We start from the raw sequence: 24,177 nt of genomic DNA on the forward strand, positions 1-24,177 counted from the left end.
TGCTTGTGATTTGTACAGGAGAAAGTTAATATATCTCAAGCATTCATCTTCTTTCCTCCAAAGTCTTGAGCTGCATCGGCGGATTGAAGTACAGTGACTGCTGTAAATCAGAGCGGAGCCACAGTACCGCAGTGGGCTTTGTTTTTGTTTGTATTTGTGTTGGCAGATGATGGCAGCGCGAATGGACGCAGCGGATCATGGTTCCCCCTTCCCTCCGATCTCCTTGTACACGGAGTACAATGACAATAAAGGGCATTCTGATTCTGATTTGTATAATCAGAGACACTTTCGCACATCGAGGAAGCCTTCTCAATGTTGTTGCAAGAAAAGCTGAAGGTGACGTCATTCAGCGACTGCAAAAGGAACATTTGGGTTTGCGATTAAAAGATGAATGTGAGACCTTTGTTGGCAATTGCATCTTTTGTGTCATGCACCCACTGTAAACGTAAATGCATCTGGATGTGTTGACCTACTCACGACGGACAGAGCACATATTGTTTGAAATCGTATTGGAATTGATTGAGTGCAAACGATGCTCATTTGGTCCACCAGAGGGCGCACTCGAACGAATAACTGTAAACTTCGACGGCTGGACGGTTTGAGGAACGCGCGAGAGTCAAACATGTCAAATTTCAGTTCCCCGGGATTAGAAGGCCACTTCGTCGGAAAGGTTGCGGTGCCGTGACGCCTTTGCACTGGCAACAAGACTACATCATACGTAAAGCGCTTTGTTACAACTCCATCTGAGTTATATCAACACAGTCGTGTTGTAAATGGTCCGTCCGCAGTTGAGTTGAAAACAGGTTGCTTTGGTGGACGCCTTCCTTTTTTTTCAAGTGGCATTTACAGCATTTATTTAGTCTCCATTGACACGGTTGGCGGAAGTTGCGAAACGTTCGCAATTGAGCTCGTCAGCGTTCCCAAACGCATTTCAAATGATTTCAGCGTTTTTGCCAACAGTCCATAATAAGATCCACTTTGATCGGTAAATTGCCCCAAAATAACCGATTCATGATGTTGTTGGAGTTTCAGATGACATTGTTATTGCTGATTTGAAACAATAATCAAAATCTTGATTTGCACCAAATGTGAGCAGCAACATCTTTGCGTCGTCTTTCCGTGTTGCTTTTGGATGATCGCGTTCAGACAAAGTGACTGTAAGCGACTGGAAAGTCAGAGACGCCCGTCGCGGAACATTCCGCGAGTGTAGTCGCCTTTTTCTCGCTTTTCCTACTGCGGGCGAAGTGAGCGTCAAGACAAAACGACGCCGACGACGACGACGTCAAGTTTCTTTCTGGCAATTTCTTTCCACCGGTTTTGCACGTCGGGCGTCTCCACTTTGATGTCTTCTGTTGAGAGCAACTCTAGTGCGAGCGGGCAAAAGAAGACCACACTGGAGCAGCGATTGTTTCAAATGTTTAATGTCAGTGCAAGTGCCAAAAGCAACCACCAGGGGGCGTCATTGACAAAAGATCATCTCAAAAGTCAACAAAAGACCAAAGTCGACTTGTTTGTCGGTGTAAAGTGCATGACGGTAGAAAAACCAGTCAAATAAATACAACATTCAAAACAAATAAATTACAACACGTGTTGGCATCAAAAGAAAATATTTCATTTCACGTCACTTCCGCTTTCTATGTACACAATAAATAGCCATCTTTCTTTTCTTTCCAAACAGCGAGACGACTGTTTAGGGGTCCTGTCCTCTCGCCACACGCTTCTGCAAATACACAAAAAAATGAACATCATTATTAACTTCTTAAAATACTTTATGCACATGAACAATTCACTTAATAAAAAAAAGCGCTTGTCAATCCAAATGTATTGATATCTTGAATTAATTTCACATCTAAGCAGAAATCTGATCTTGCTTTCCCACCTCGGGGGGGGGGGGGTCTGGAGGCAATTTTGAGGCTCTTGGGGGTGCTCAATTGGCATTTCTGACAAGTTTGCTCAAAGACTTCCGGTGATTGCTAGAAAAAAGAAAAAGAGAAAACCGAAGGGCGATGATGATGATGATGCCACTGACCTGCGCTCAGTACAGCTTCCCCCGCCGCCACGCCAGAGGCCAGCCGGGCGCGGCCGCCGGCGCCGGCACCGGGGACCGGGCCCTCCTCTTCCGCTTGTCGGCGTCCTTCCTCCTGCCAGGGCGGCCTTTCTTGCGCCGCTTGGCGTCCTTCAAGATCTTGTGGGTTTCCTGCGGCAGGTTGGTGGCCTCGCGCTCCTCGGCCGACCAGTCCGGCGGCAGGCTCTTGCCCGGCGCCGGGGGGGTCTTGGAGAGCAGGGGCATGAGGGCCTCGGGGTGCGGCGGCGGCGGCAGCTGGCGGATCTCGGCCGTGTGGACCTCGTCCAGGAGCTCTTGCAGCCACATGCGCCGCTTGAAGTCCTGCAGCGTGCGGCCTTTGTCGTGCATCAGCTGCGCGTGCGTCACCGAGCGCCGCCTGAACAAAAGCAAAAGATGACCGTGCCACCCGCAAAAAAAGCCACGCGTCCTGCCGCATGGCAACGCAAGTGCCGGAAAGCAGAAAGGAAAGGGCAAGCGCGGCTGCTCGGACCGCCGGCCGGCTTGACTTTGAGTTCTCGGAAGCCCGACGTCGGCTTTTCAAACACTTTGTGGCGGCTTTGATAAAAACATTTCAATTTGTCTTTCGAGCCAAGATCCAAAATACAATTTGGTCTTTTTCTGATCAAATGCGGACGCGTCGCCTCCCGCAATTCAGACGAGCGCGTTGAGCCGTTTGTTTTTCGAGGGGCTTCCGCGGCAGCGTCCGCTCCGCTTTGATTCCGTCCAGATGGGCCGAGGCGGCGCTCTTCTCGCTCTTCCTTTCCTTCTGTTCGGCGTCTTAGCGCTGTTATCTTTCCCGCCGGCCGGCCCGGATCGAGTTTCTCAACGGGCTCGGGCCGCTCGGCTCCTAAACAAACATCTCGTCCGAAGGCGGGGAGGGCGAGAGCCTGGGAACCTCGAGCCGAGCCGGCGCGCTCTCGGCACGCAAACGGCAAAAAAACACAGCGAGCGAACACGCCCGGCCGTCGTCATCGGCGGCGCCGTGCGAGGACGCCGTCGCCTGACTTGGACCGACCTGCCCCAAATCGCTTTGAGGATTGTTCGTTCGTCGGTGTTGAAATGATGACAAACGAGCAAAACGATTTGCGCGTAAAAATCTCAATTTCGTCTGGAATTCGGAGAAATGATGACGTTCGCTTTGTGATGTGATTCGTCTCATAAAATCAAGACATTTTCCCCGAACCTAAAATGTCTTTTTATGTTTTTTGCCGGCCGACACGACGACGACATTGTTGCGCGCATGAAGCATGACAGCAACTTACATTCTGGCGTCGGCGGGACGGGCACGGTTGCCGTCGGGCGAGCAGAGCAGGAAGGCGGTCAGGAAGAGGGCGCCGACGCCGGACATCGTGGGCGCACGCTTCTGCGAATGAGACAAGGGGAGCTTGAGCGCACGCACGCAAACGGCGACAGCAAGAGCTGATCGGCAAGAAACTTACATTCCTTCGGTGGACGTTGTCACAGTTAATGAAATGTATTAAAAAAAAAAAAAGTTCCAAGAAGGAAAGTCAGGCAGCAGATCCAAGATGAAGATGAACTTGATTTTGTTGTTGCGCGCAAACTTGACTTGGGCAGACTGCGCGCGTTTCCAGATGCGGGAATGCCGCAAGCTGTGTCTCGACTGCCGGGAGAGCGTCCGGGCGTTCGGTGAGGGGCGGAGTCACAAGACCAGGGGGCGGGGAGGGCGGTTGGGAGGGAGGGAGGCCGAGGCCTCGTCTAGGAGGTTTCCACGCCAACCACACGTCCTGATGATGGCCTCCGCGTTTCAACGTCCTCGTCCGCATTCCAGGTGCTTAAAAGTCATCATCTGCCTCACTGGCAAAGGTCGAACCATTCTGCACCCCCCCCCCCACGGAAACGCACCAGGAGCACCCCCACCCTCAACAACATGTGCGTGCGCACACATGGCTGAGCTCGTCACCTCGCCGTTCTCGTTTTTCGCTGAGCGCAAGAAGAAGCGGCGCCGCGATGCTAATGCTGCTAATAATGCTAATTGACGATGATGTCATGACGGCCATTTGACGTTAATGTTCAATAACGAGCAAATGACTCGACTGGCGCGCTAACAAACATCAGCACACGTTACGTCACTTCATCTTCATCCCGTTTGCGCTCAACGGGAGAATGCGCACGCAGTCGACGTTCGTCCTCCGCTTCTCTCCGTCCAACACGGCTTCGAACCGACTCAACGTCGCACGAGGCCGTCTTGAATGAAGGCGGCGTGCGCTTTAGCAGAATGCAACTTGTCATGTGACGACTTTCCAACTCATTGAACTTCTTGTTTGTATCGTCGTGGAAATGAGTGCAGACACTTAATTCAACATGTCTGCTCTTTGAAGGATCTATTTTTAGCAGCATGGAAAAGCAAGACTTGTCGCAGCTTCATCAGAACACGCACACACAAAGATGGTGTCCTCCCACTGAGTCAGCATTGTGACGGCGTTGCGGTGGAGAAACGCGACACCAACACACAAACACATAAAACCAAAATCGAGCTCGTTCGCATGCGGTGGGCCAAGCCAACGCGTTTCGGCGATGGCGCCAAAAGTGCGGAGGCTGGAGTGATGTCGCGAGGGCACGGTGGGTGGCACGGTGACCAACATGAGGCGTCACCGTCGGCTTTGGTCGCCAACTTTTAGGAATCAAGCGGAGCAAACCACGCGGGAAAGCCCGACGACTCACCACCAGAGGGAATATTGCGCAACGCCGCGCCAAACTCGGGTCACCTGACTGACACGTCGTGTTGTCGAAATACGTCGGACGAGACCTGCCGCTGACATACAAGCGTCACGTGACGGACACGCAAGTCATACGAGACTCATGACACACACGCACACACGCAGGTCATGTGATACACAACCGAGCGGCACTTGTCATGTTTGCGTGGCGTGTTTTTCTTGCGCGTCAGGCCAGCGTGTTTTATTTTGGTTGTTTGTTGAGGCAACGTGTCAACAGGCAGCGCGGCGACGTGCGACGTGCGAGGCGCGACGGGCGACCCCGTCCCGCAAGATGACGGCATGGCGCGAGCACATTTTGGGCGTCGCCATCTCGCTCGTGCGCTTCCATCAAAGTGACGGGTTGCCGCTGACGCGCGACACAGACGCGTCGCCAGCTAACGAGCATGTGGCGTGCTAATAAGCCAACAGTTGTGGTGCGCCAACAAGCGAACTGTTGCGGTTGGCTGGGGCGACGCTCAAAAGATGCGCGCCGCCGCCGCCGCCGCCGCCTTGCTAACGGCTTCCAGAACTGTGGAAAGTTCTCAAGGCCGCAGAGCAACTTGGCGCTCGCAGCCTGATCGAGTGCATGCGCACACGGTTGGCTTTGTGGGCGCGCGCGAGCGAGCAAGTTTGCGGGTTTGTGTTCAATAATGACTCTAGGTGTGTGTGTGTGTGTGTGTGTGTGTGTAACAGCAAGAGTGTGAATGTGCGACCGTGAGATTATTTTTCAGAGTGTGTGACTTGCGTGACTATTTGTGAGCGTGTGCAAATGTAATAATGAGTGTGCTCGTCTTCTCCCGCCCGCCCGCACGCACACGGGGGTCGTGGGCTGCGCGTCGTGTTTCTTGGGGTGTGTGCACGGCGGCATGTTGGAGTCAAACAAAGCCGACGTGCATTGTGGGAAATTCCACAGATTGCAAACGGCCAAGATGGCGTCCAGACTCTTATCTCATCACCTTCCTGTCACCCGGGAAGTCAGGCATGAGCACGTGCACGTGCACGCGGCAGACAAACACGTGCGCACACGCCAAAGAACGACGGCAAGTGACACCAATCACTTGACTGGCATGTTGGAAACTGTTTGCCAGAATTCAACTTCCGCTTTACGGTTCAAACTTTCTTTCATCAGACTTGAACTTTGAGTTTGCACAAATTGAACATCCCACGTGCCAGAATTCAACTTCTCATTTTCCAGATTTCAAGTTCCCAACACAATTAGACCCAGACGAACGGCAACATCACACACGCGCAAAAAACATGTACGCGTGATCACTGAGCCACGACACGCAGTCACTGACGGACACAAAAAGTCACACGATGACAAATATCACCCCGGCACAAACACGCAACCGAAAAATAAAAGCGTGTCTTTTAATGTCAGCGTGTAAAAGTGAGTTTCTTGTTCACAGCTTGACAGGAAACCACAACACACACGCCTCAGTGGCCGCAACGCCATCCAGGCAGGGGGGCGGGGCGTCTTTGAGACCGATTCCGACAACACGCCAAGCGTCGCCGGAAGCGGCAAAGAGTGGACGACATCGACGACAACCTCAGCCGTTCGTCGCTCAACACAACCCGCTAATTTTTGCGCACAGAAGAAGAATGTGTCGCTTCGTTGGGCCCAAAGTTCGCTGCTAGAGTTTGACGAACGGTGGCAGAAAAATCAAAAATAGCCCAAGACATCAAAAACCGTGATCAGCAATGAGTCGATGGCAAGAATCAAAATACAAACAAAGAGCTTTCCTATTATGGCCATCTTTGTTGCATTTTGACGCCAATTTCAACATTTTAGACAACACAAATGGCACACGAGACACTTGCAGTGGGGGGGGGGGGGGGGACCTGCGCGCCACGTCATTAGCAAGGCAGGAAAAGTGTACCTAATGAATTGGCCAGCCGCCGCCGTCTTCTTCGCTGCGATGGGAAACCAACATGGATGGACGCGAGGTTTGGCGCCATCTCGTGGGCGGAGGTTGGAGCTGCTGCCTAAAATGTGAAAAAACAAAAAGAACCAAGTTGGACGCTCTTTTGTTTTGTACAAAAGGAATGCAAAAAAAGGTCCGTTGTGACCACGTTGGCGCGTTGGTCTCCAGCCCAAAGGCCAACCGGCGCCGGGAAGTCTCCGTGCAATGCATGATGGGAGCTGCGTCGCGTTTCTCTCTTGCTGCTGCCCACTTTTCAAGGTCGGAGTTCCTCACATCACAACAAGCCGCCCCAAAGCAACACCCGGTGCATTCGAGGACACTTTTGGTGCAGGAAAGAAGAGCATTCCGCCAATTGGGGAATCTTCTATTTTCTTCTTCTCGTCCTTGCTATTTTTAGCGCTTTCTCCCTCCAAAATGTCGGCCACCTGGGTTTTGTTTACCTTTGCGGCGTCCCATCACAGCAGGCGAGCGCTCATTTCCAGAGCTGCCTGCGCTGGAAATGTCTTCCAGCTCAGCTCAAGAGTCACGCTTCACTTTGAAAACACAAATATGGGACAAAGGCGTCAAAAAAATAAAATAAAATAAATAAATAGTGACATCATTCGTGCCGCTTGAAATTCTCAGAATTTGTCTTCACTTTAGAACAAATTATTATTTCATTTCTTTTTCATTTGACTCTTTTACAAAAATTCCTTGGACACATGAACGCAAGATGAAAAATTCCATGTCAGCTAATTTGAGAAAGAGGCTGCGTAGTCGTTGCATATTGGAATAAAATGCTTCATTTTGGAAATTGGGTTCAACAATTCATCACCTTTTGTTTCACCAAAGAGAGAGAAACGATTATTTTACAAATTGTTTTATCTCACACGCATACGTTTTTCTCCTAAACTTGACAATTTACAATCAATCGTGTCTTTTAACTTGAAAAAAAATAAATAAAAATGAACAAATGGGAACTGGGACGCACGCCCGAACACAACTGACGGCAAATAAGTTGTAACTCACATGTTAGCAGTTGTAGCGCTGTTAGCATGCTAGCGGCTAGCCGAGCATGCTAGCGAGCTTGCAGGACGCTCATCTTGGGCCTCAGAGACAAAAATGTTCTGTTAGGTGAAGTTTGATGTGGCAAAAGCACAAGCGATCTTGGGACTTGGCTTCAGCAATTGGAGTTGGCTAAACAAAATGCTGAATTGGACTGGAAAGTGGGTGACCGGAGGATGGTGAGATTGTGGGTGGCGTTCCGGCGGCACATGTTGGAGATCAACAAGAGAAGAAGAAGAATGTTCCGTCATCTTCTGTGGTCTCCCTCTTTATTTGGAGAAGGAAGGTCAGGTGTTCTTGTTTATGAGGCCACCCGGGAGATGCGTGCGTGCGCGCGCGCGTAGCAACAATGTCACCGGCTCAGCGGCGTTTCCGCTGCCTCGTTCCCACTTGTTGGCGGCTTTGTTTTGTTTTTGTGGCTAGTTTGTATTCTCGCCCCAAACTGATCGAGAAGACCAAAAGGGCGAGGTGAGAACATTCCGCCACCGCCAGCGCAAAGAAGAAGTTCAGCAGCCGGACGTTGGCAGGAAATCACAGGCGGCGGCGGCGGCGGCGGCGTGTTGTGATAAAGCTCAGCGGGATCACCATGAGCATGAAGAGCACGATGTTGCCGCAGCGGGCCCCACCTGCGCTCGTTAGCCATTAGCCTGGCCTAGCTTAGCACCTGCGCCATGGCAACAAAGTCAGAGGGACACGTTCCCACCTGGAGCACGGGAGGAGGGCTCAGAATCGGAGAGAGAAGAATGCAAGCGAGTCAGTCTAAACAAAAGTGGCCGCCAAAGCGCCGCTGCGCTCTCGCGCCTTCGTCCTCCTCGCCGGCTGATTCCCAACTATGTCCTTTTCCAGCATTCCCCAAAACTTTTCTTTTTCCAGAACATCTGTTGCAAAGATGAGCCAGACGACAGAACAGAGCAGCTGGGCTGGACCGGACAAGCGTCAACTTTCTTCTTTTTTTTTTTTAACTCAGCTAATCATTTTAAAAATTAAATGCTTAATCAATTCAATATTAATGTTCAATTCAACTTTTTCCAGCAGCCTTGAGCATTCTCAGCGTAATGACATCAGGAGGTGTCCAAAAAAACAACGACAATGACTCATTTGGATTTCCCAGCATGCGTCACACGGCTAATGAGCGGCACTAATGTCGGCAAATGTCATGTGACTCCCGCAAAGGCGGCTTCGCTCCGAATCTTCATCAGCCAGCAAGTGACCGATGCCGCGGTCCACCGTTAGCAATTAGCCATTAGCTCGCCCGCACGCAAGTCGCTTGAAGGAAGGGCAAGGTGACAGAGCGACTCTCGGTCACTTCCTGTTCCCGCGTCTGCAAACAATTTGCCGCCGCCCCGCCGAGGGAGCTTGGCCTTTTCAAAACGCGACGTGCCGAGACCACGCCGACGGCGGCGCAACCTGCCACGACGCTCCAAAACCAGCAACCAACATCAAACCCGACTCATGCTGGAGAAAAAAGTCGGAACTGTTCTGTTCAAAGTTGTATCGTTAAAACAAATAAAAATAAAAAAAAAGCATTTTGTCACATTGTCAAAAAGGAAACTGATTGGAAATTGCCAGACAAAATGGAGAGGAAAAAAATTTCCAAAAACGTTCTGGTTTCAAAGAAGAAATTCTGTGTCCAATATTCATATATACATTTTGTCTAGTCAGAAATCTCCCAAACTACATTTTATATGGAAAAAAAATACATCTAAGTTTTTTGGGGAAGAAAGACGAAAAACAAATCATTCGAGATTTGCATTGTATAATCGTCAAGTTTCCGGTGATGGACGCATGGTCACGTGTTCCTGAAAAAAAAAAAAAAGAGTTGATTCTGAAGGCGGAATAAAAAACAAAACAAAAATCTACCAGGCTGCTTTCTTACTCGTTGCCGTTGCGTTCGTCACGCGGCAATGGCAGACTGGTCGCCATCATCGCCATCGGGCATCAACGTCGTCATGGTTTCCCGCACGACCTCCCCGGTCGGGTCCGCTTCCTGTTTTGCTGCGACTTCCGATGCCAGCGCTCGGCGGCTCGTTCAGGCCGATTAATTGTCTGCTAGCACATGAGCGTGTTGCGCTCGCTTAGCGTCACCACCGCCGCGTTTTCACACCTCCTCGCTTCCTTTCACAATACGACAGACGCCGACAAACATTGGACTGGTCGCCAGGGCAGATATGCAAAAACACGTTTGTTCCTCCTGAATGAGGTCGAGGCCCGAGCAGAACTTCGGACCACAAAACTCCCAAGTGTAAGGCAGACGGGCCAACCACAAGGCTAGTAGCGGTCCAACTCTCTTTGTCAGTCCGTCGCGTCGCGTCGCGTCGTGTCTTGTCCACGCGCGCGTTTCTTGTCGCGTCCAATCCGTGTGGCGCTTGTCGGCAGTTCCTAATTGGCTCGCGGCTGTGGCGTTGGCTTTCGTTCATTTCCTTTTCCCGCTCGGATGGCGCCCAGGCAGAGCCGGGCCGACAACCATTGCGAGCCGTCCTCCCCGCGGCCATCTTACGTGGGGCGCCTGGACACGTCAGTCACACGTGCGTTTATTTGTGTGGTGACGGAATTTATGTTGAGAGTGGGCGGGCTGGCGGGGTCAAAGGTGCGCTGGGCAGGGACCACGCACTCATGTGCGTGTGTGTTCAAGCGGGAAGGCGAAGAAAGACTTTCAGTGCTGCCACACAAGCATTCATTCCTTGCTTCCTTCCTGCACGGCCTCGTGTGGGAATTCGTGTTTAAATGTTTGAGGAGCTGGCCCTTGCTTTTCCACATCAGCTCAACCACGGCAACATGCGTGTCGGTGTACGCGTGTGCTTCAGCATGTTTGTGAGTAGCTGTCGCACACCTGTGCGCATTTGCACACGCGTGTAAAGGAAGGCGGCTGACACATTCCATCGTCCTCCTAATTGCAGCGATGGCTCGTCTAACGAACGGCGTTCCAACAGCCGGTGAGCCATTGAGGAGTCGTGATTGTGTGCGTCGCCACGACAATGTCACGCCAGCGTGTTTTTTCCGTACACATTGAAAGATTCCCGACATTCCTGCTGAGGTTTGCGGCGGTTAAACGTTTGCTTTTTGTGGTGAGTCATCGGCGCTGCTTCCGTGATGTCGCTCCGATGCCTTCATCAAGTCAGGCAACCAACAACCGACTGGTGATGACGACGAATGACTGTCTTACAATGTTCCCAAATGGATGTCGAATTGTAATCTGATTACATTCCTGCGTTGACATTGAGGCCAAGGCGTGACCATGCCACGAACGTCGACAAGATTGCAATATTCTGTCTGTCAGTCAAAAATAAACGTCGGTCGCGTCAAAGATGGCGCCTTCAAGGAAATCCATCCCATTCATCACCATGACGACGACGACGACAACAACGTGACCACAGACGGGGAGTTTTGTCCAAAAAGTCCCGTCCGCTCCTGCTGGACATCAACAACTTCTGGCCAATCAACAAAATCTGCTTTGACTTGCAAGCGCTAACTCGAGATAGGTGCGCTGTTTGGTGCAAGCAAATTAAATTCTTTGGAACGCAGCGTGGGGGACAAAATGGTTTCCAAACCAGGTTTCAAGACGTTTTTTGGCCACGCTTTGCTCAAATTTGGACAAACTGAACATCAAAGAGACTGACACGTCATGCAAATGAAAACGATGTCATAGTTTTGCATTGGGAACATCCGTTTAGCTTCATGCTAAAGACGTAAAACGCCATAACGACTTAGCAGGAGCAGCACAAGCAATTGAATCTCAGTAGCATCAAATCACCATGGACTCAGCAGACTCCCTTTTTTTTTTTTTTTAAATTACGCCTTTGAAGTTTTGGGGTTGCCGGAATAAGAGTTTCTCTTTTTAAAAAAAGGATTTCAGTTGATTTGCAAGCGTGGTCACGGAACTCATTCAATGACAGCAAAGTGCTCACGAGCCCAAATCAACAATACGTCACCTGAGTGCTGACCAAGCCGCTCGGTGGCGCCATCCACGGCTCACACGTCACTTCCTGTCCGCCAGGCGGCGCATGCCGGCTGAGCAGCAGACGCGACTTCTTGTTCTTGGCCGCCGCTACCTCAGGTGCACAGCGGCGCGCCCACGTGTGGAATGTTGGCGGATCTTTTATGTTTCGCTTGTAAACTTTAAGCACTTGCAGCGAGCAGCTCCTGAAAGGACAAGATATCGAGGCATACTTTGCACTGCACGCACACACACACAATCATTTAATGTCAGTCAGGCACGCGGGAGCGCAAACACGATTACACAGTGGCTGTAGTTCGTAAGTTGTCCACGAGGTGTCAGCGTTTGACAAAATGACAAAGAGGTGGCGTGTTTTGTAGTTGAAATGTTTATTAAGGAATCACGTTTATTTTTGTCGTTTTCGTAAGAAGTCAGTAGAAAAAAAGTTAACTACTACGGCGGCATACTGAAGACGAAAGACTTTATCTACTCTCTCGTGGCAATTTCCCGCGGTTGCAACCCACCAGACAATTGTTTTTGCTGCTCCATAAAATAGAAAAAAAACTTTGGACGCCAAGAGTTCTTTTGTTCAAAGGTGTGCTCTAATAAAATAGTTGAAATCTGTTAGATGGCGACACAGTTTCTCCCGGACCAGATCGTGTGTGTATGTATGTGCGCGCGCGCGTGAGCTTGGGGGCGGGGGGCTGAAGAGACAGGCAGACCAACAGGGGGCGCTGATATGATGAAGGCGTTTGTGTGGCGGCAGGAAGACGAGCGAGCGCCCGAGTTGGGCGGTCTGGCAGCGACTCGCCCCAAAAAATATATTGACACCCACAACAACACGGAGGCTCACGACAGGACAAATTCCACTCTCACATAAAGTAACATGAAAATCGTTTTGGCAAATTTGTCATGTGAACACACTCGCTCCTTTTCACCCTCAGCCAATCACAGGGCACATAGACAACAAGCGGGGAGGTCACCAGTGAGTGAGTTTGTTACCACTTCGATGTCTTCTCCAAACAGACCGGACGCTGGGCACATAGAGACAAACAATGGACTAGTGGCAAGTTGGTGAACTGGTCGCCAGTCATGTCAATGTCAAGGCACCTTACCAATGGACTGGTCACCAGTTCAATGTCATGGCGCAGACGTACAATAGATGGGTTGCCACGCAAAGACAGGTAGAACGAGGGACTTGTCACCAGTGGGCATAAAAAAAAAAAAAAAAGACTGGTCACTATTCAATGTGAAGACACACGAACAACGGAACGGTCAGCTGGTCGGCGCCAGGACACGCAGACAAAGGAAGGAATGGTCGCAGGACACATGTCGTCAGGGTCGAGCGGCTGACGCGTTTTGCGACGTGGCACAACACGCCAAGTGCACGCAGGAGGTGGGCCGGCAAGGTCAAGTCCTCGTCTCTTTGATTAGACGGCTCTGCGTCAACGTGCTGACGTGCAAACGCCAAATACTGCTTTGTTGCTCGACTGCTCGCCAATACTTTGTCGTCTTCAAATACTTCCTGAATTGTTTTGGCAAAAGAAAAAAAAAAAAAAAAGCTGCTTCTGCTGCTGTTACTGTTGTAGTGGCAACCACAACATGTTAAGGCCCACAAACAAAAAACAAAAACTAATCTCGCAAGCACTGGAAGTCTTGGGTTGGGGAGAAGAAAAAAAATTTTTTTTTTTAATTAATTAAAAAAAAAAAAACTGCTGGCCGCGGTGGTGGTGGGGGTTTTGTTTGGTGAGATCAGTTGCCGTCTGCTGACGTCCGCAGGGGTGAGGCCGAGGGTCCGTTTTCCATCCAGGACGGCGATGGTGGTGGCGAGGAGGTGGCAGAGCCGGTCGTCACGGCAACCCGAATGAGTCTGATGAGCGCCTTGATTCGTTGCAGCGACGCCAGCGTGTCCCGTTGCCGCGCCGCCAAACGGTCTCGCCGATCCAGGCAGCGCTGAGGGGAGCACGGACGGCGCGTTAGCCGGTCGCTACATATTAGCGCATGAGGGTTAGTTCGGTTACACTGAGCATGTGGAGACGCAGCAAAAAAAAAAAAAGAAATCATTGTAAAACATTAACAATATACATTTCATATGTTCTAATACTGAGGTATGTTCTAGTTTTCAGTACAAAATGGGCCGTTTAAAACCCATGTAGAAAAGTATAGTAAGAAAATTGAGAAAGCTGAACATAGAAAAAGAAATTTTGACTCAAGAAATATAAACTGGCGTTTTGGAAAACCAACTGCAGAGATCTGCAACCAGTGCGCCGTGGACACAATCACATCTCTCGGAGTTGGTCCAAAAAGCGTTTAGAACAAAGAAGTTCTCTTTGTCCATGCCGACAACTTAAAGTGACTGAGAGAACAAATCTAATAGATGGCAGAAAAGATTTTGATCTTTGATCTTTGTGCCTCGTTGGCCATCAGTGTCGTGCAGTGTATGAGCAGCAGAGGGCAGCGTTTGCAAAGCGGAAGCCGAGGCACTTAAGTCTCCTCCCGCTTCTTTGCTTTGGTTCCGACGTGTTGCTGTTGGCATGTTGTTAGCGGGCCGCATGCGGGCGCGCCGTGTCTTGGTTTTGCGGCGGCTTACTTGGAGCGTCTTGTTGAGCTGCTGGTCTTCCTCCTCCAGGTGAGCGCACTCCTTCTTCAGCTCCACGTTCCGCCGGAGCAGACGCCGCTTCTCCTCCTGTCGCACTGCCGCAAGAACAACAAGTTGGGTGGCCTTCACAAGTGCCACTTCTGGATCCTTCAAGCGGCCACCTACTTCAATGGCACTCCGAGCACTTTTCAAATTGGATTGATCGACAGGCTGGGGGGCATTGGTGCCAATAACGGAACAGCGGCCGGCGTAAATTGGGACTCACCCGCCTTGTGCGTAACATAAGACTGCACGAAGCTGTGAGGCCACGACATGTTCTCCTTGTTCAGCACCTGCACAGGGAAGCGGGTGGTGTGAGAAGCCGTCATGCATTTCGAGGCAAGCAACAACGGCAAGCGCGAACCTTCCTGTGGCACTTGGGGCAGTACCAGGGTCCTCTGGGCGGGGTCTTGAGTGGCGGCTGGAGGCAGTCCGGGTGGAAGGCTCGCGGGCAGCTGTGACACGGCTGCAGCTCACCGTCCTGGCGGCACACGGCGCATCGCTCGTCCTGCTCCACCTCATCCTGCGCCCACACGCCACAAACGCGCTCAGACGCCAGAGCACGTGTGCGCGAGGCGTAGCACGCCACAACCGCTTTGGTGGGCCACAACATCACATTAAGCTTCCGTTTGGTTTTTTCTTCCTCGGCACAACATCTAACAAAATGCAACCTTTCGCCTCTTGTTCCAGAAGATGTATTGGATTGTCTAAAACAAGCGTCGCGCTGCGCCGAGTGTAGGTGAAAAGTGGCGGCGAGCGGAGTGAGAGAGAAGCGGCGCCAAGTCACGTGACCTACCTTCCAGCAGAAGTCCTCAGAGTCTACGAGGCATGTGGATGGAAGCAGAGCACACGTTAGGCGCAGCATGCAAGCGCGGGTTAAAAGTTCAAAGCCATGCGCAGGCAGCAGCAGCCGTTCATGAGACACGGTGACAGACAACTTCTCATCAAGGATGCCGCCAACACTTTTTTTTTTTTTTTTATGAGCAATTGTCATCATGACGACTTGAACGGAGGGTTTGCTCTTCAACATTCACACACACAACCGCAGTCTGAGGTTAGCGTGACGATTATTATCTTTCTACACGCAAGTGACACGCTAGCTTAGCACGGCACAAGCGTTACCTCTCGCCGACAGGAAGAGTGAGCTGTTCAGGTAATGGGACGCCAGACGTTTGCGCTGCGGACATACAAACGTGACACCTGAGTCCTGTCTCGTCATGATGATGTCATCGTCCCCAAAATCACGCTCAATACAAACGTACCTCGGGTTCAAAGAGGCCGCTGTAAGCTGGGTTAGCCGTGCTTCTCCGTTTCCTCTCCTGCCTCTTCAGCTGGATTTCTACACAAATCAAAGGACGTGACATAGCGCAGAAACACGCACGTGGAACCGAAGGATGAGGCTGAATGAGGGTGTGTGTGTGTGTGTGTGCGCTTTGCCTCGTAACCGGCCAGCTAACTTAGCTAGCAGCAATCAGCGGTTCAAACGAAGTGTCGCAACACGATTAAAAAGCACATCTCAGGACATCTCTCACATATTGGGGAGGCACGAGGTGCATTCAAATACAGTCGGACGTTTCAAAGTCAATCGGGAAAAGGTCCATCGATGGCCAAAGTACAAATATCGAAACAATGTGGGCTTTCTATTAATCTGGAGAAGTTGACAGACCGAAAGCAACAAGCGAGGTAATCACTTGCTGACGGATTTTTCGGTGAGAGTGGGCTGAGACGTGTGTGTGTGTGTGTGCGCGTGCACGGGTGTTGGGGCGTCACCTTCAAGGTATTCATTGGTGACGAGTCCAAGCGCAACCATGAAGGAGATTTTCTGCAAGAAAGTCGACAAAGTGTCAACGACATCAACACAGAAGCCTTGAGAGCGTCCTGTCAAAGAGCGACCCCCCTCCCCCACAGCACAGCCCTCACCTCGGGGTCCTGGTCAGTCTTGTGGGAGGGGCAATTGGCAAGGGTGGGCGGAGGCTCTTGTGACGGGAGGGGCAACAACCCCCCCTCGCCGCTGCTGGGCGCTTGAGGCTGGATAATGATCACCTGACGACACACACGAGCATGGTGAGTGCGAGTGTGTATGATTGACGGAGTGTGTGTAGGAGGAAAATAAATTGGAGCGTGTGAGTGTCCATCTGGAAAAGTGGGCACGCCGTAAACAGGACGACGAAGGAGCGCGCGTCTAACCTTGACGGCCTCGCTGACGGCCGCCACTCCGTTGGTGTTGGCGGGCGAGGCGGCGATGATGGCGTAGGCCACGCCGGCACCGCCACCACCCGAGGCGGGCTGGGCCGAGTCGAGGGGCACGGGGGCGGCGCTGTCGTAAGGCTGCCGGCGGGTGCCGAGGGTGCAGTTGGGGGTGGGCAGGGTGGGTCCATGTCCGAGGCCCGGGTGAGTGAGCGCCGAGGAGGTGCGTTGCGGCGGCTGCGGCTGGGGCTGGTCCTGGCATGGACTGTGGGGAAGGCTGTCGGGAATCAGCGTCTTTGGCCTGACCTGAACACGAGTGAGCACACGACAACGCAATGTATGGATGCTGCTGTGCACGTGTGTGTGCGAGGGGGCAAAGTGTGGGGTCACATGGGTCGTGTGTGTGTGCATGTTACATGTGGCTTGGTTAACATGTTATTGAGTGAGCGTGTGCGAGCACCTGAGGTAGCATGCTGGCAGCCTGACCAGCCAGTCGGTGCAGCGAGCTGACTTGAGGCACCTTGATGGGAACCGAGCTGAACGAGCCCAACATCTGCCACACACCAATTCAAAAACATCACCATGACATCACAGCAAACATGGCCGCCAGCAGGAGTCTCACACTCACACGCCAACTTAAAGTGTATTGTGCGTGAGCGTGGGTTGAGTTGCACCTCCTGCCGTGTCCTCACTTCCTGCAACAAAGAAGCTGCACTGCGATTGGCTGAAACTCGACAAGCGAGCTAACTTTTACAATCCACCGCCTGCCCCTCCCCCCTTCTTCTTTTGTGGTTCTGCCATGTTGTACTGCAGAGCCACTTGCCAGGAGGGGGAGGGGGACAGAAAGGGGGGGGGGCCTAGGCCAGTTCCCATGGCAACCACACTGAGTGAAATTTTTACAGCATGAACCTTTTTATTTTCCTCATTGTGTTTATTTTCTCCAAAGTCGATCACCTTGGGAGGTGACGAAGTGCGTCCTCCACTCACTCACCGTTTACACTTATTTCGCTCAAAGTCATCACTGTCTCTGTGTGCGTGTGTTTGTGTGTGTGTGTGCGCAAGTGTGCAAGTGGGAGACACTACACCTGCTCCTCCTGAAGAGGTCGCTGCATACTCTGGCTGATGGGAACAATAAGGTCACGGTGTGTGCGTCAAGTAGCACAAGAAGAAGAGGAAGAAGGTGAAAAGAGGACTAATCGGCAGCTGTTTTTGTTCCTCCTCTTGGCTCTGCTGACCCCCCCCCCCACACCCCCGACCAGCAGGACTAAGCAGTTTCCATGGCAACGGTGCTCCTCAGCACTCACTCAATCATTCTCTCATGCATTCACTCAATCAATCTTGCACTCGCTCGCTCGCGCGGTGGAAAACCTGCAGAAACTTCCAGGCAACAACATGAAACCAAACGCTGCTCGGTGCAAATTCACGTGGGAATGTCGTCCATCTTGTTCAAAGTGACAAAATGTTCAGTTGCTTCACGTTTCAGCAGTTGTCTTGACTGAAAAGTGTCATTTGGTGTCTTTGTCGCACGTCTTTCTTATCTCGCTAAATGAAGTGTGTGATACTTTGCAAATGTTACAAGTGACATTTTGTGTCTTAGTTGTGTTACACGTTGGATGTCACGTTTGTTTCCGCAGAGCACAGATGAGCGTCTTGCAATGTCACAATGCGCAAAAAAAAAAAAAATGCAAGTTACCTGTGCGGGAGGGAGGTCGGAGGCCCTCCTAGGACCCGGCGGGTGACCCCCGACCCCAAGCGCCACCCGGCAACCCGTCTGCAGGTTGACAGGCGCCGTCTGCGGCTCGGAACCGGGAGTCTTCTGCCCGTTGAGATGCGCTCCTGTCAAGACGGCGACGGGAGTTTTGGCCGGCGCCATGGAGATGGCGATGGCCTGGCTGGGGGGCTTGATGAGCGACAGCGGCTTGCTGGCGCCCACCGGGCAACTCCGCACCGCCATCTTCTGCGCACACAAACACACACACAGGTAGTTGTTAAAGTGGCACTGCGGTGGCAAGTGACGAGGAAGTGAGATGGAAAGGTCACATGCCCGCAGATGCAACCATAATATGCATTCAAATATTCTTTATCCTCAATGAATAGTATCTGTCTGTCTGTCTGATACTGCAACAAGGTGGCGAGAGAAGGAGCAAAAACGACATCATAATCATTTGAATTCTTTTTCATTACGTGTCATGAAGTGCAATATGATGGCGTGCCATTTTGCCTCATTTAAATACACGACAACGTCGTTTTTGGGGTGCTGCAACGGATTCATGGCACGTTCATTCATTTCAATGGCAAAGGCGTCTTGAGATACAGACCACAGAACAAATTCAACTCATATCTCAAGGCACCAACAATGCTTGCTGCAAAGCTTGTTTCATATCAAGAGCAATAAAGCAAATCCTGAATGGAATTTTGATAGAAAGAAAAACATGTCAACAATTGCGCACATGCCAAATGAGGAATGGGAGACGCTCACCTGTCCGTTTGCAAGTTCATTCAGGCCTTTGCACAGCGTTGGATTCTGCAAAAGAAACACAAACTAGCATTAGCGTCACAATGCTAAAATCTCTGAGCCGACAGTGACGGCACACCATGTGACCATCGTACAACCTCCAAATTATGCACGCGCTCGCACGGACAGTGTGGACCCAGAGTACAACCTCTATCACAACTGAACACGTCACTGTAAGAATCAAGTCTTGTTTCCATGGCAACCACGGCTTTCATTGGTGTAAAAAATGCCACATTGTGAGAGTCACCTTTGACCTTGACGCAACGGGCACATGACCGGCCAAAACAGAAGCGACGGTCATCGCCATGGAGACGGCCGCCATCCTTACCGAAGGACACCAACTTGCATGCTCAAACTGAGTCGCTTCGTTAAGCCAATGGCGAAGTTTCTCCATTTGAAGGTTGTTTCAAGGTCGCAATTGCCGCCCAATTTGTCATTAGTGGCCAAACCAAGCAAAGCAACCGCATGCCATGGACAGAAACAAGATTTGTTACCCGATTCACATCTCATTGAAAGGTTAAAGTAAGTTATTTGAAACCAAAAGTTGTGATGCTGCGTTGTCATTAGCGTCCTTTCAAAAAAAGTGCTTTGGACAACATTTAGTGTCGATTTTTCACTTCATCGTACAGTTGTTACCAAAAACAACAAAAAAAACTTGAAACGGCATTCGACACGTCGCTTACTTGGTGGCCCGAGAAGAAACCAAGTTTGTTTTGTTTTTTTTAAATCATATTAGCATATTTCAAAGCGAACCCATTCAACTCATTAAAGTTGTAGCAGAGGAAGGATACAGAAAAACAACTGGAGTGACTTGTCAGAATGACGTCGTCGACTCAACATGTAACAACGCTAACAGACGAATTGTCACAACGGTATTTTGTTGCACTGATATTCTGCCAGTTTAGTGGGAACAACGCTGGCGGTTCAAGGGGACGGACGACTCTCAATGACAGAGCGGCGTCGCCATGTCACCTAGAGGAAGTGGTCGTGACGGCTAGTTTTCAAAATAACACTAAAAAAAAAACTCTTCATGGTTGTTCATTTGATCTCTGCAGTCTGTTTGCAAGATTGTAAGTAGTGAATAATATAATACAAACATAATAATCATAAAAAACAACAATTCATTCTAAAGGGAGAAAAAAAGAATCAAAGTAGGTCACCGTTTGAGTATCTCGCTTAACCAGACTTCCTGAGAAACACTTGCATCAGAAATCATTCAAGATGTCATTTTTTTTGGAGTGGTTGAACGTGACGTCTCCAATTTGCAAAAAAAAAAGTCAACTGAGGTTGGAAAGTCGTCTACTCGTTCAAAATGAACACATAAAAGCACTTGACGATGCTGGATGTGGTCTTCGACAGTTGACGTAACCTGGTCGAATACATAAGTTACATCAACAACAAGCAGTATGTCCAAAAGTGGCAAACATCATCATGTCACATGAAGATGTCCAACACGTCTGGGAATCATGTTTTTTGGTTTCCTAAGACCGAGAGTGTGCTAAGCAAAGGGAACATTTTGCTTGCTAAAGCAAAAGACTTGTTAAAATATAAGAAATAAGAAAGAAAATGGAAAACCAGGATGCCTGTGCAGTGCTGAGTGGGCTTTCTGCGGCTGCCACCCCTCCCCCGTCCTCACCCCCCCCCCCAACTCAAAACAGCATCAAAGCAATCAAAATGGTAATGTTCGCCATGAATGGGGCCCATCCTCCCTCCCTCCAACCTCCCCCCTGTGAAACTCTGCAGACTTTTTGCTCTCAGTGGTGGAGGGGAGGAAAAGGGAGGGGGGCAGGCACCCCTTCTGTCACAAAATGGACGCTTCCACTACGAAAGTGAGGCCAGAGAAAGAAAGCACGTCTCCTCCTTCCAATGGAAGCTCAACTTGAATGAGTGCATGGCGGAAAAAAAAACATTCCACAGCAATCCAAATGTGGATCAATTCAATCAGGCAACTCGAATAAAACAATATCGACCGTCTCTTTCTGCTCCAAACAAACACCGAAAACACAACTTGTGTGCGCTGCTCTTGGCACGGCGCCCTCCGGAGGGGCGGTGCAGGCGGAGCTGGTGAAGGGGGAGGGGCGGGGGGTTCGCTGGCCGCGGTGCTGAACCTGACCACCGCTTCAACCCCACTCACACTCCCCACCCGCCAGCCAACAAACATCGCCGCTCTCGCCCGCCGGGGAGACGACGACGAGGAGGCCGCCCGTTCGTCGGGCCGACCTCAAGAGTGAAGCGAGTGAAAGCGTCGTCGTGGGCCAATCACAAGGTGGCGCTGGCGTCACGTGACCCAGAGGCAGTCATACCAACAGACTAAGTGCAAACTCGCAACAAAATGGGGGACAAAAAAAGGACGTGAAAAGGAAAAGTGACCCGGTCGCCGTTAACGTCATGTTTGCGCCACTAAAGTCCTCCCAACAATGTTTGGAGTTAGCCGGGCGACTAGTGAGTTAGCTCGCCGCCCGGACGCAGTTAACGCGTCCACAGGTTCAAAATGGACGATAATAATTGTTAGCAAGTTTGCGAGTACAAAGCACACAAAACAACAGTTGACATGAAAAGCACAACAAACTTGACGTGACTACACGCGAACATTATTATTAATCTTGTAGCGGCCAAGCTAAGCGGCGCTAGCACCAGTCCAAAACATTTGGAGAGAAATAAAGTTTGTCTGGATCACACGCGCGCGCGCACACACACTTAATGGCCGGCCTGTTGGATGTTTGTGTGGGGGGGGGGACGGAAAAAAACGGCGTCTTCAGTTGGTTGATGTTGACACAAGTAGTTGCGGGAAAAGTGTCTCAAGTTGTTGTTGTGCGCGAGGGAACAAAGCGGCCATGGATGTTTCTTGTCCCTCATAAATATTCAGCTCGCGTCCGAGCACAGCACCGCATTAGCTGGGCTTCTCCTTCGTACACATCGGCCGCAAGCAAACGCCGAACGAGCGAGCCACACTAAGCGAGGCCGAAGAGCAGCAAGTGTTGGCCGAAGTGAGCAAGTGGCCGACGGCGGCGACATTGCCTTTCACCTCCTGCATGTCCTCCACCAGAATGAAGAAGACCAACACGGCGGCGGCGGCGGCTGCTGCTTACCTGATGACATTGGATTTCCATTTTGAGCGCCTCTTGCAGGCCTTGTACTTCCATGTTTGTTCCACAAAAGCACTTTGCTCCCACTTTCGACGCGAGCGACGCCAACTTTGAGGCCAATTTTCCAGCGACAACAACAAGCCAAAGAAGAACTAGTCGGCCCCAAGTGCAAGTTGTCGCTTCTCCTTTCGCAAGCCGGGACTCATCACCGACTTTCCGCCCGTCTCCAAAAGTGCTCGGAAGCCGCCACAAAGGCGTCGAACGCCGGATGGTTTCTCTCCGGGGACGGCCGAGTGACCGGAACTCTGACGAGGGGGGCTGCCGCGCCTACTTCGCACTAATTTAAGTTGAAAAGTCGGGACTAGATTGTGTCCGAGTCCGCGGCTTAATTTCACTTTGCCTCGGGAAAAGTTGTGCTTCGGCTGTCAATGGTGATTCTACAGTACCCGGATGGAGCACTCGGGGCCCGCCCCGCCTCTACCCGCAAGATGCGCATGCGCACAGGGTAGGGTAGAGACGAACGGCTTGCTGCTTCTTTCAAGTGGCCACCAAATCATAAATTGCTCGTACGCATCATCCTTATCGTCATCATCATCATTAAAAACAAACAAAAAAAAATATCATCATCCTCATCATCACCTTGTTGATTTTCTTCACCTAAAACCTTGACGCCATGTACACACAGACACCGATCTTTTTTCCATCTTAAAATAAACTTTAATTTTGACATAGATTAGAATAATCTCGTTAGTGGTGAAGGCAGTGGTTTACGTTTATTTTTACGAGTATAAATTGTTGTATTGTTCCCAGTAAAAATTGGAGTAACTTTTGATGTGGCTCAAGGATAGAGCAGTTGTTTCCCAACCTGAGCTTGTGGGTTCGATCTATGCTCTTGATGGTTGTCATCAGTCGGGAGATGAGGTAGCCATGTGAAGCGCTTTGTGGACCAAAGACAGAAAAGCGCCACGCAAGTGATTTACCATGACTACTATTCGAATACTTTTGTGCACAGACTTGTATATACAGAATACACATTTAGATAATAATTTACAAGATCAATATAAATCACGATGGTGAGTCCTTACTTTTGGGTAAGCAATCCTGTCTTCCTGTTGACGTTTGTAATAAAGATCCAAATCTCCAATCGCTCTCGCTTGCCTCTCTCAAGTCTCTGCGTACTTCTCCATCGCTTAAGATTGTCAAAGTCCGTCAAAAACATCACGTCGTGTAAACGAACCAAGACATTTACACTTAACGCACATACTGACATTTGCAATGAAAGGCCGAAGCAGCCCGCCACTAAAGTCAACCACATGGGATTGTGGAAAATCGTTCTATTTTAGCACCAAGGTCCAAGTTCTCAAAAGATCCTAGCGCAGGAAATTTGTGACTCCTAAAAGTAATTGTATCGTTCCAAGAAACTTTGGTTGATTTGTTTTTAATTTTGCAGCGATGTCATGCAAATGTCAAATTACGCCCCCCACTCGTGTGAGGCTGACCCCTCACCAACTCAGGCCGATGGAAGGGTGGGTGGATTTTGTTGGATTGTCACACGCTTTGAAATTGCGATGTTGATTCAAATTGCGAGCAATCCATCATTTTTTTGTATTAACTGTGATTACGGTTGTTCAAGGAGGAACAAAGGGTTAGGGACAGCATGATCATGATGTTCTTCGGGCCCACCATCATGCATGCAAGCTAAATGTTAAACTTGTCGTGGGGTGACAAAAAGTAGCCCGTCCTTCCATTTCTTGATCCCTCTCTCCATTCTTGGCATCCTTCCTTTCTTCATCCGTGGCCTGCTCCCTTCACCCCTCCCCCACCCGGCCAGGATGCGAGTTTGCATTTTACAAGCTGCAGCCGATCGCCTCACGAGCTTTTCGAGCCGCGGGCGTCTCAAGATGACGTCACTTCCTGCTCCTGGAAGTTCACCTTCTTGTGCTCGCGCTCGTCCAGTTGCAAACATACCAAGAGCAACATTCCGCCCCCGGGACGCACTTCCCAGCTCTGATTATTTGTATTATGTGCAACTAATGTACTTGTGAGACAAAAATATTTGATTAGCC

The 24,177-nt window shown here is 50.5% G+C and overlaps 2 protein-coding genes across 6 annotated transcripts; both read right to left on the minus strand.

The window, feature by feature from the left end:
* Positions 1-1,411: 1,411 nt before the first annotated feature.
* On the minus strand, positions 1,412-11,720 carry pthlha (parathyroid hormone-like hormone a). 2 transcript variants are annotated; one of them, XM_088287457.1, is made up of 5 exons: positions 11,681-11,720; positions 6,663-6,768; positions 3,328-3,428; positions 2,030-2,441; positions 1,412-1,720 (listed from the first exon to the last, which is right to left on the minus strand). In XM_088287457.1, exons 3-4 carry the CDS (start codon positions 3,411-3,413, stop codon positions 2,036-2,038), a joined length of 492 nt encoding a protein of 163 aa, XP_088143583.1. In that variant the 5' UTR covers positions 3,414-3,428; positions 6,663-6,768; positions 11,681-11,720; the 3' UTR covers positions 1,412-1,720; positions 2,030-2,035. The 2 variants fall into 2 exon arrangements, with proteins under 2 accessions (XP_088143583.1, XP_088143582.1); XM_088287456.1 differs by lacking the exons at positions 6,663-6,768; positions 11,681-11,720 and adding an exon at positions 3,505-6,621.
* Positions 9,374-22,546, minus strand: phf21b (PHD finger protein 21B). Of its 4 annotated transcripts, XM_088287413.1 has the most exons (15): positions 22,115-22,546; positions 18,990-19,034; positions 18,204-18,467; positions 16,971-17,063; positions 16,511-16,816; positions 16,244-16,366; positions 16,094-16,145; positions 15,586-15,662; positions 15,446-15,500; positions 15,120-15,142; positions 14,688-14,846; positions 14,550-14,616; positions 14,276-14,379; positions 9,628-13,638; positions 9,374-9,550 (listed from the first exon to the last, which is right to left on the minus strand). In XM_088287413.1, the coding sequence occupies exons 1-14, from the start codon at positions 22,166-22,168 to the stop codon at positions 13,438-13,440; spliced, it is 1,623 nt and encodes a 540-aa protein (XP_088143539.1). In that variant the 5' UTR covers positions 22,169-22,546; the 3' UTR covers positions 9,374-9,550; positions 9,628-13,437. The 4 variants fall into 4 exon arrangements, with proteins under 4 accessions (XP_088143539.1, XP_088143530.1, XP_088143535.1 ...); XM_088287404.1 differs by having other exon boundaries at positions 14,688-15,142; XM_088287409.1 differs by having other exon boundaries at positions 16,244-16,816.
* Between the last annotated feature and the right edge of the window lie 1,631 nt (positions 22,547-24,177).

Source organism: Idiotropiscis lumnitzeri, chromosome 2, assembly GCF_059441095.1.
Source record: "Idiotropiscis lumnitzeri isolate Australia: NSW breed Sydney's pygmy pipehorse chromosome 2, RoL_Ilum_1.0, whole genome shotgun sequence".
NCBI lineage: Eukaryota > Metazoa > Chordata > Actinopteri > Syngnathiformes > Syngnathidae > Idiotropiscis > Idiotropiscis lumnitzeri.

What these genes read in the sequence shown, in the direction of transcription:
- pthlha (XM_088287457.1), bottom strand. Translation starts at nt 3,413, where the DNA reads ATGTCCGGCGTCGGCGCCCTCTTCCTGACCGCCTTCCTGCTCTGCTCG. An exon ending in CGTCCCGCCGACGCCAGAAT is followed by an intron (nt 2,442 to 3,327) that starts GTAAGTTGCTGT and finishes GCTTTTGTTCAG; the next exon opens with GCGGCGCTCGGTGACGCACG.
- phf21b (XM_088287404.1), bottom strand. Translation starts at nt 22,168, where the DNA reads ATGGAAGTACAAGGCCTGCAAGAGGCGCTCAAAATGGAAATCCAATGT. An exon ending in ACTCTTCCTGTCGGCGAGAG is followed by an intron (nt 15,143 to 15,445) that starts GTAACGCTTGTG and finishes CATGCCTCGTAG; the next exon opens with ACTCTGAGGACTTCTGCTGG. An exon ending in AGCTCAACAAGACGCTCCAA is followed by an intron (nt 13,639 to 14,275) that starts GTAAGCCGCCGC and finishes TGCTCCCCTCAG; the next exon opens with CGCTGCCTGGATCGGCGAGA.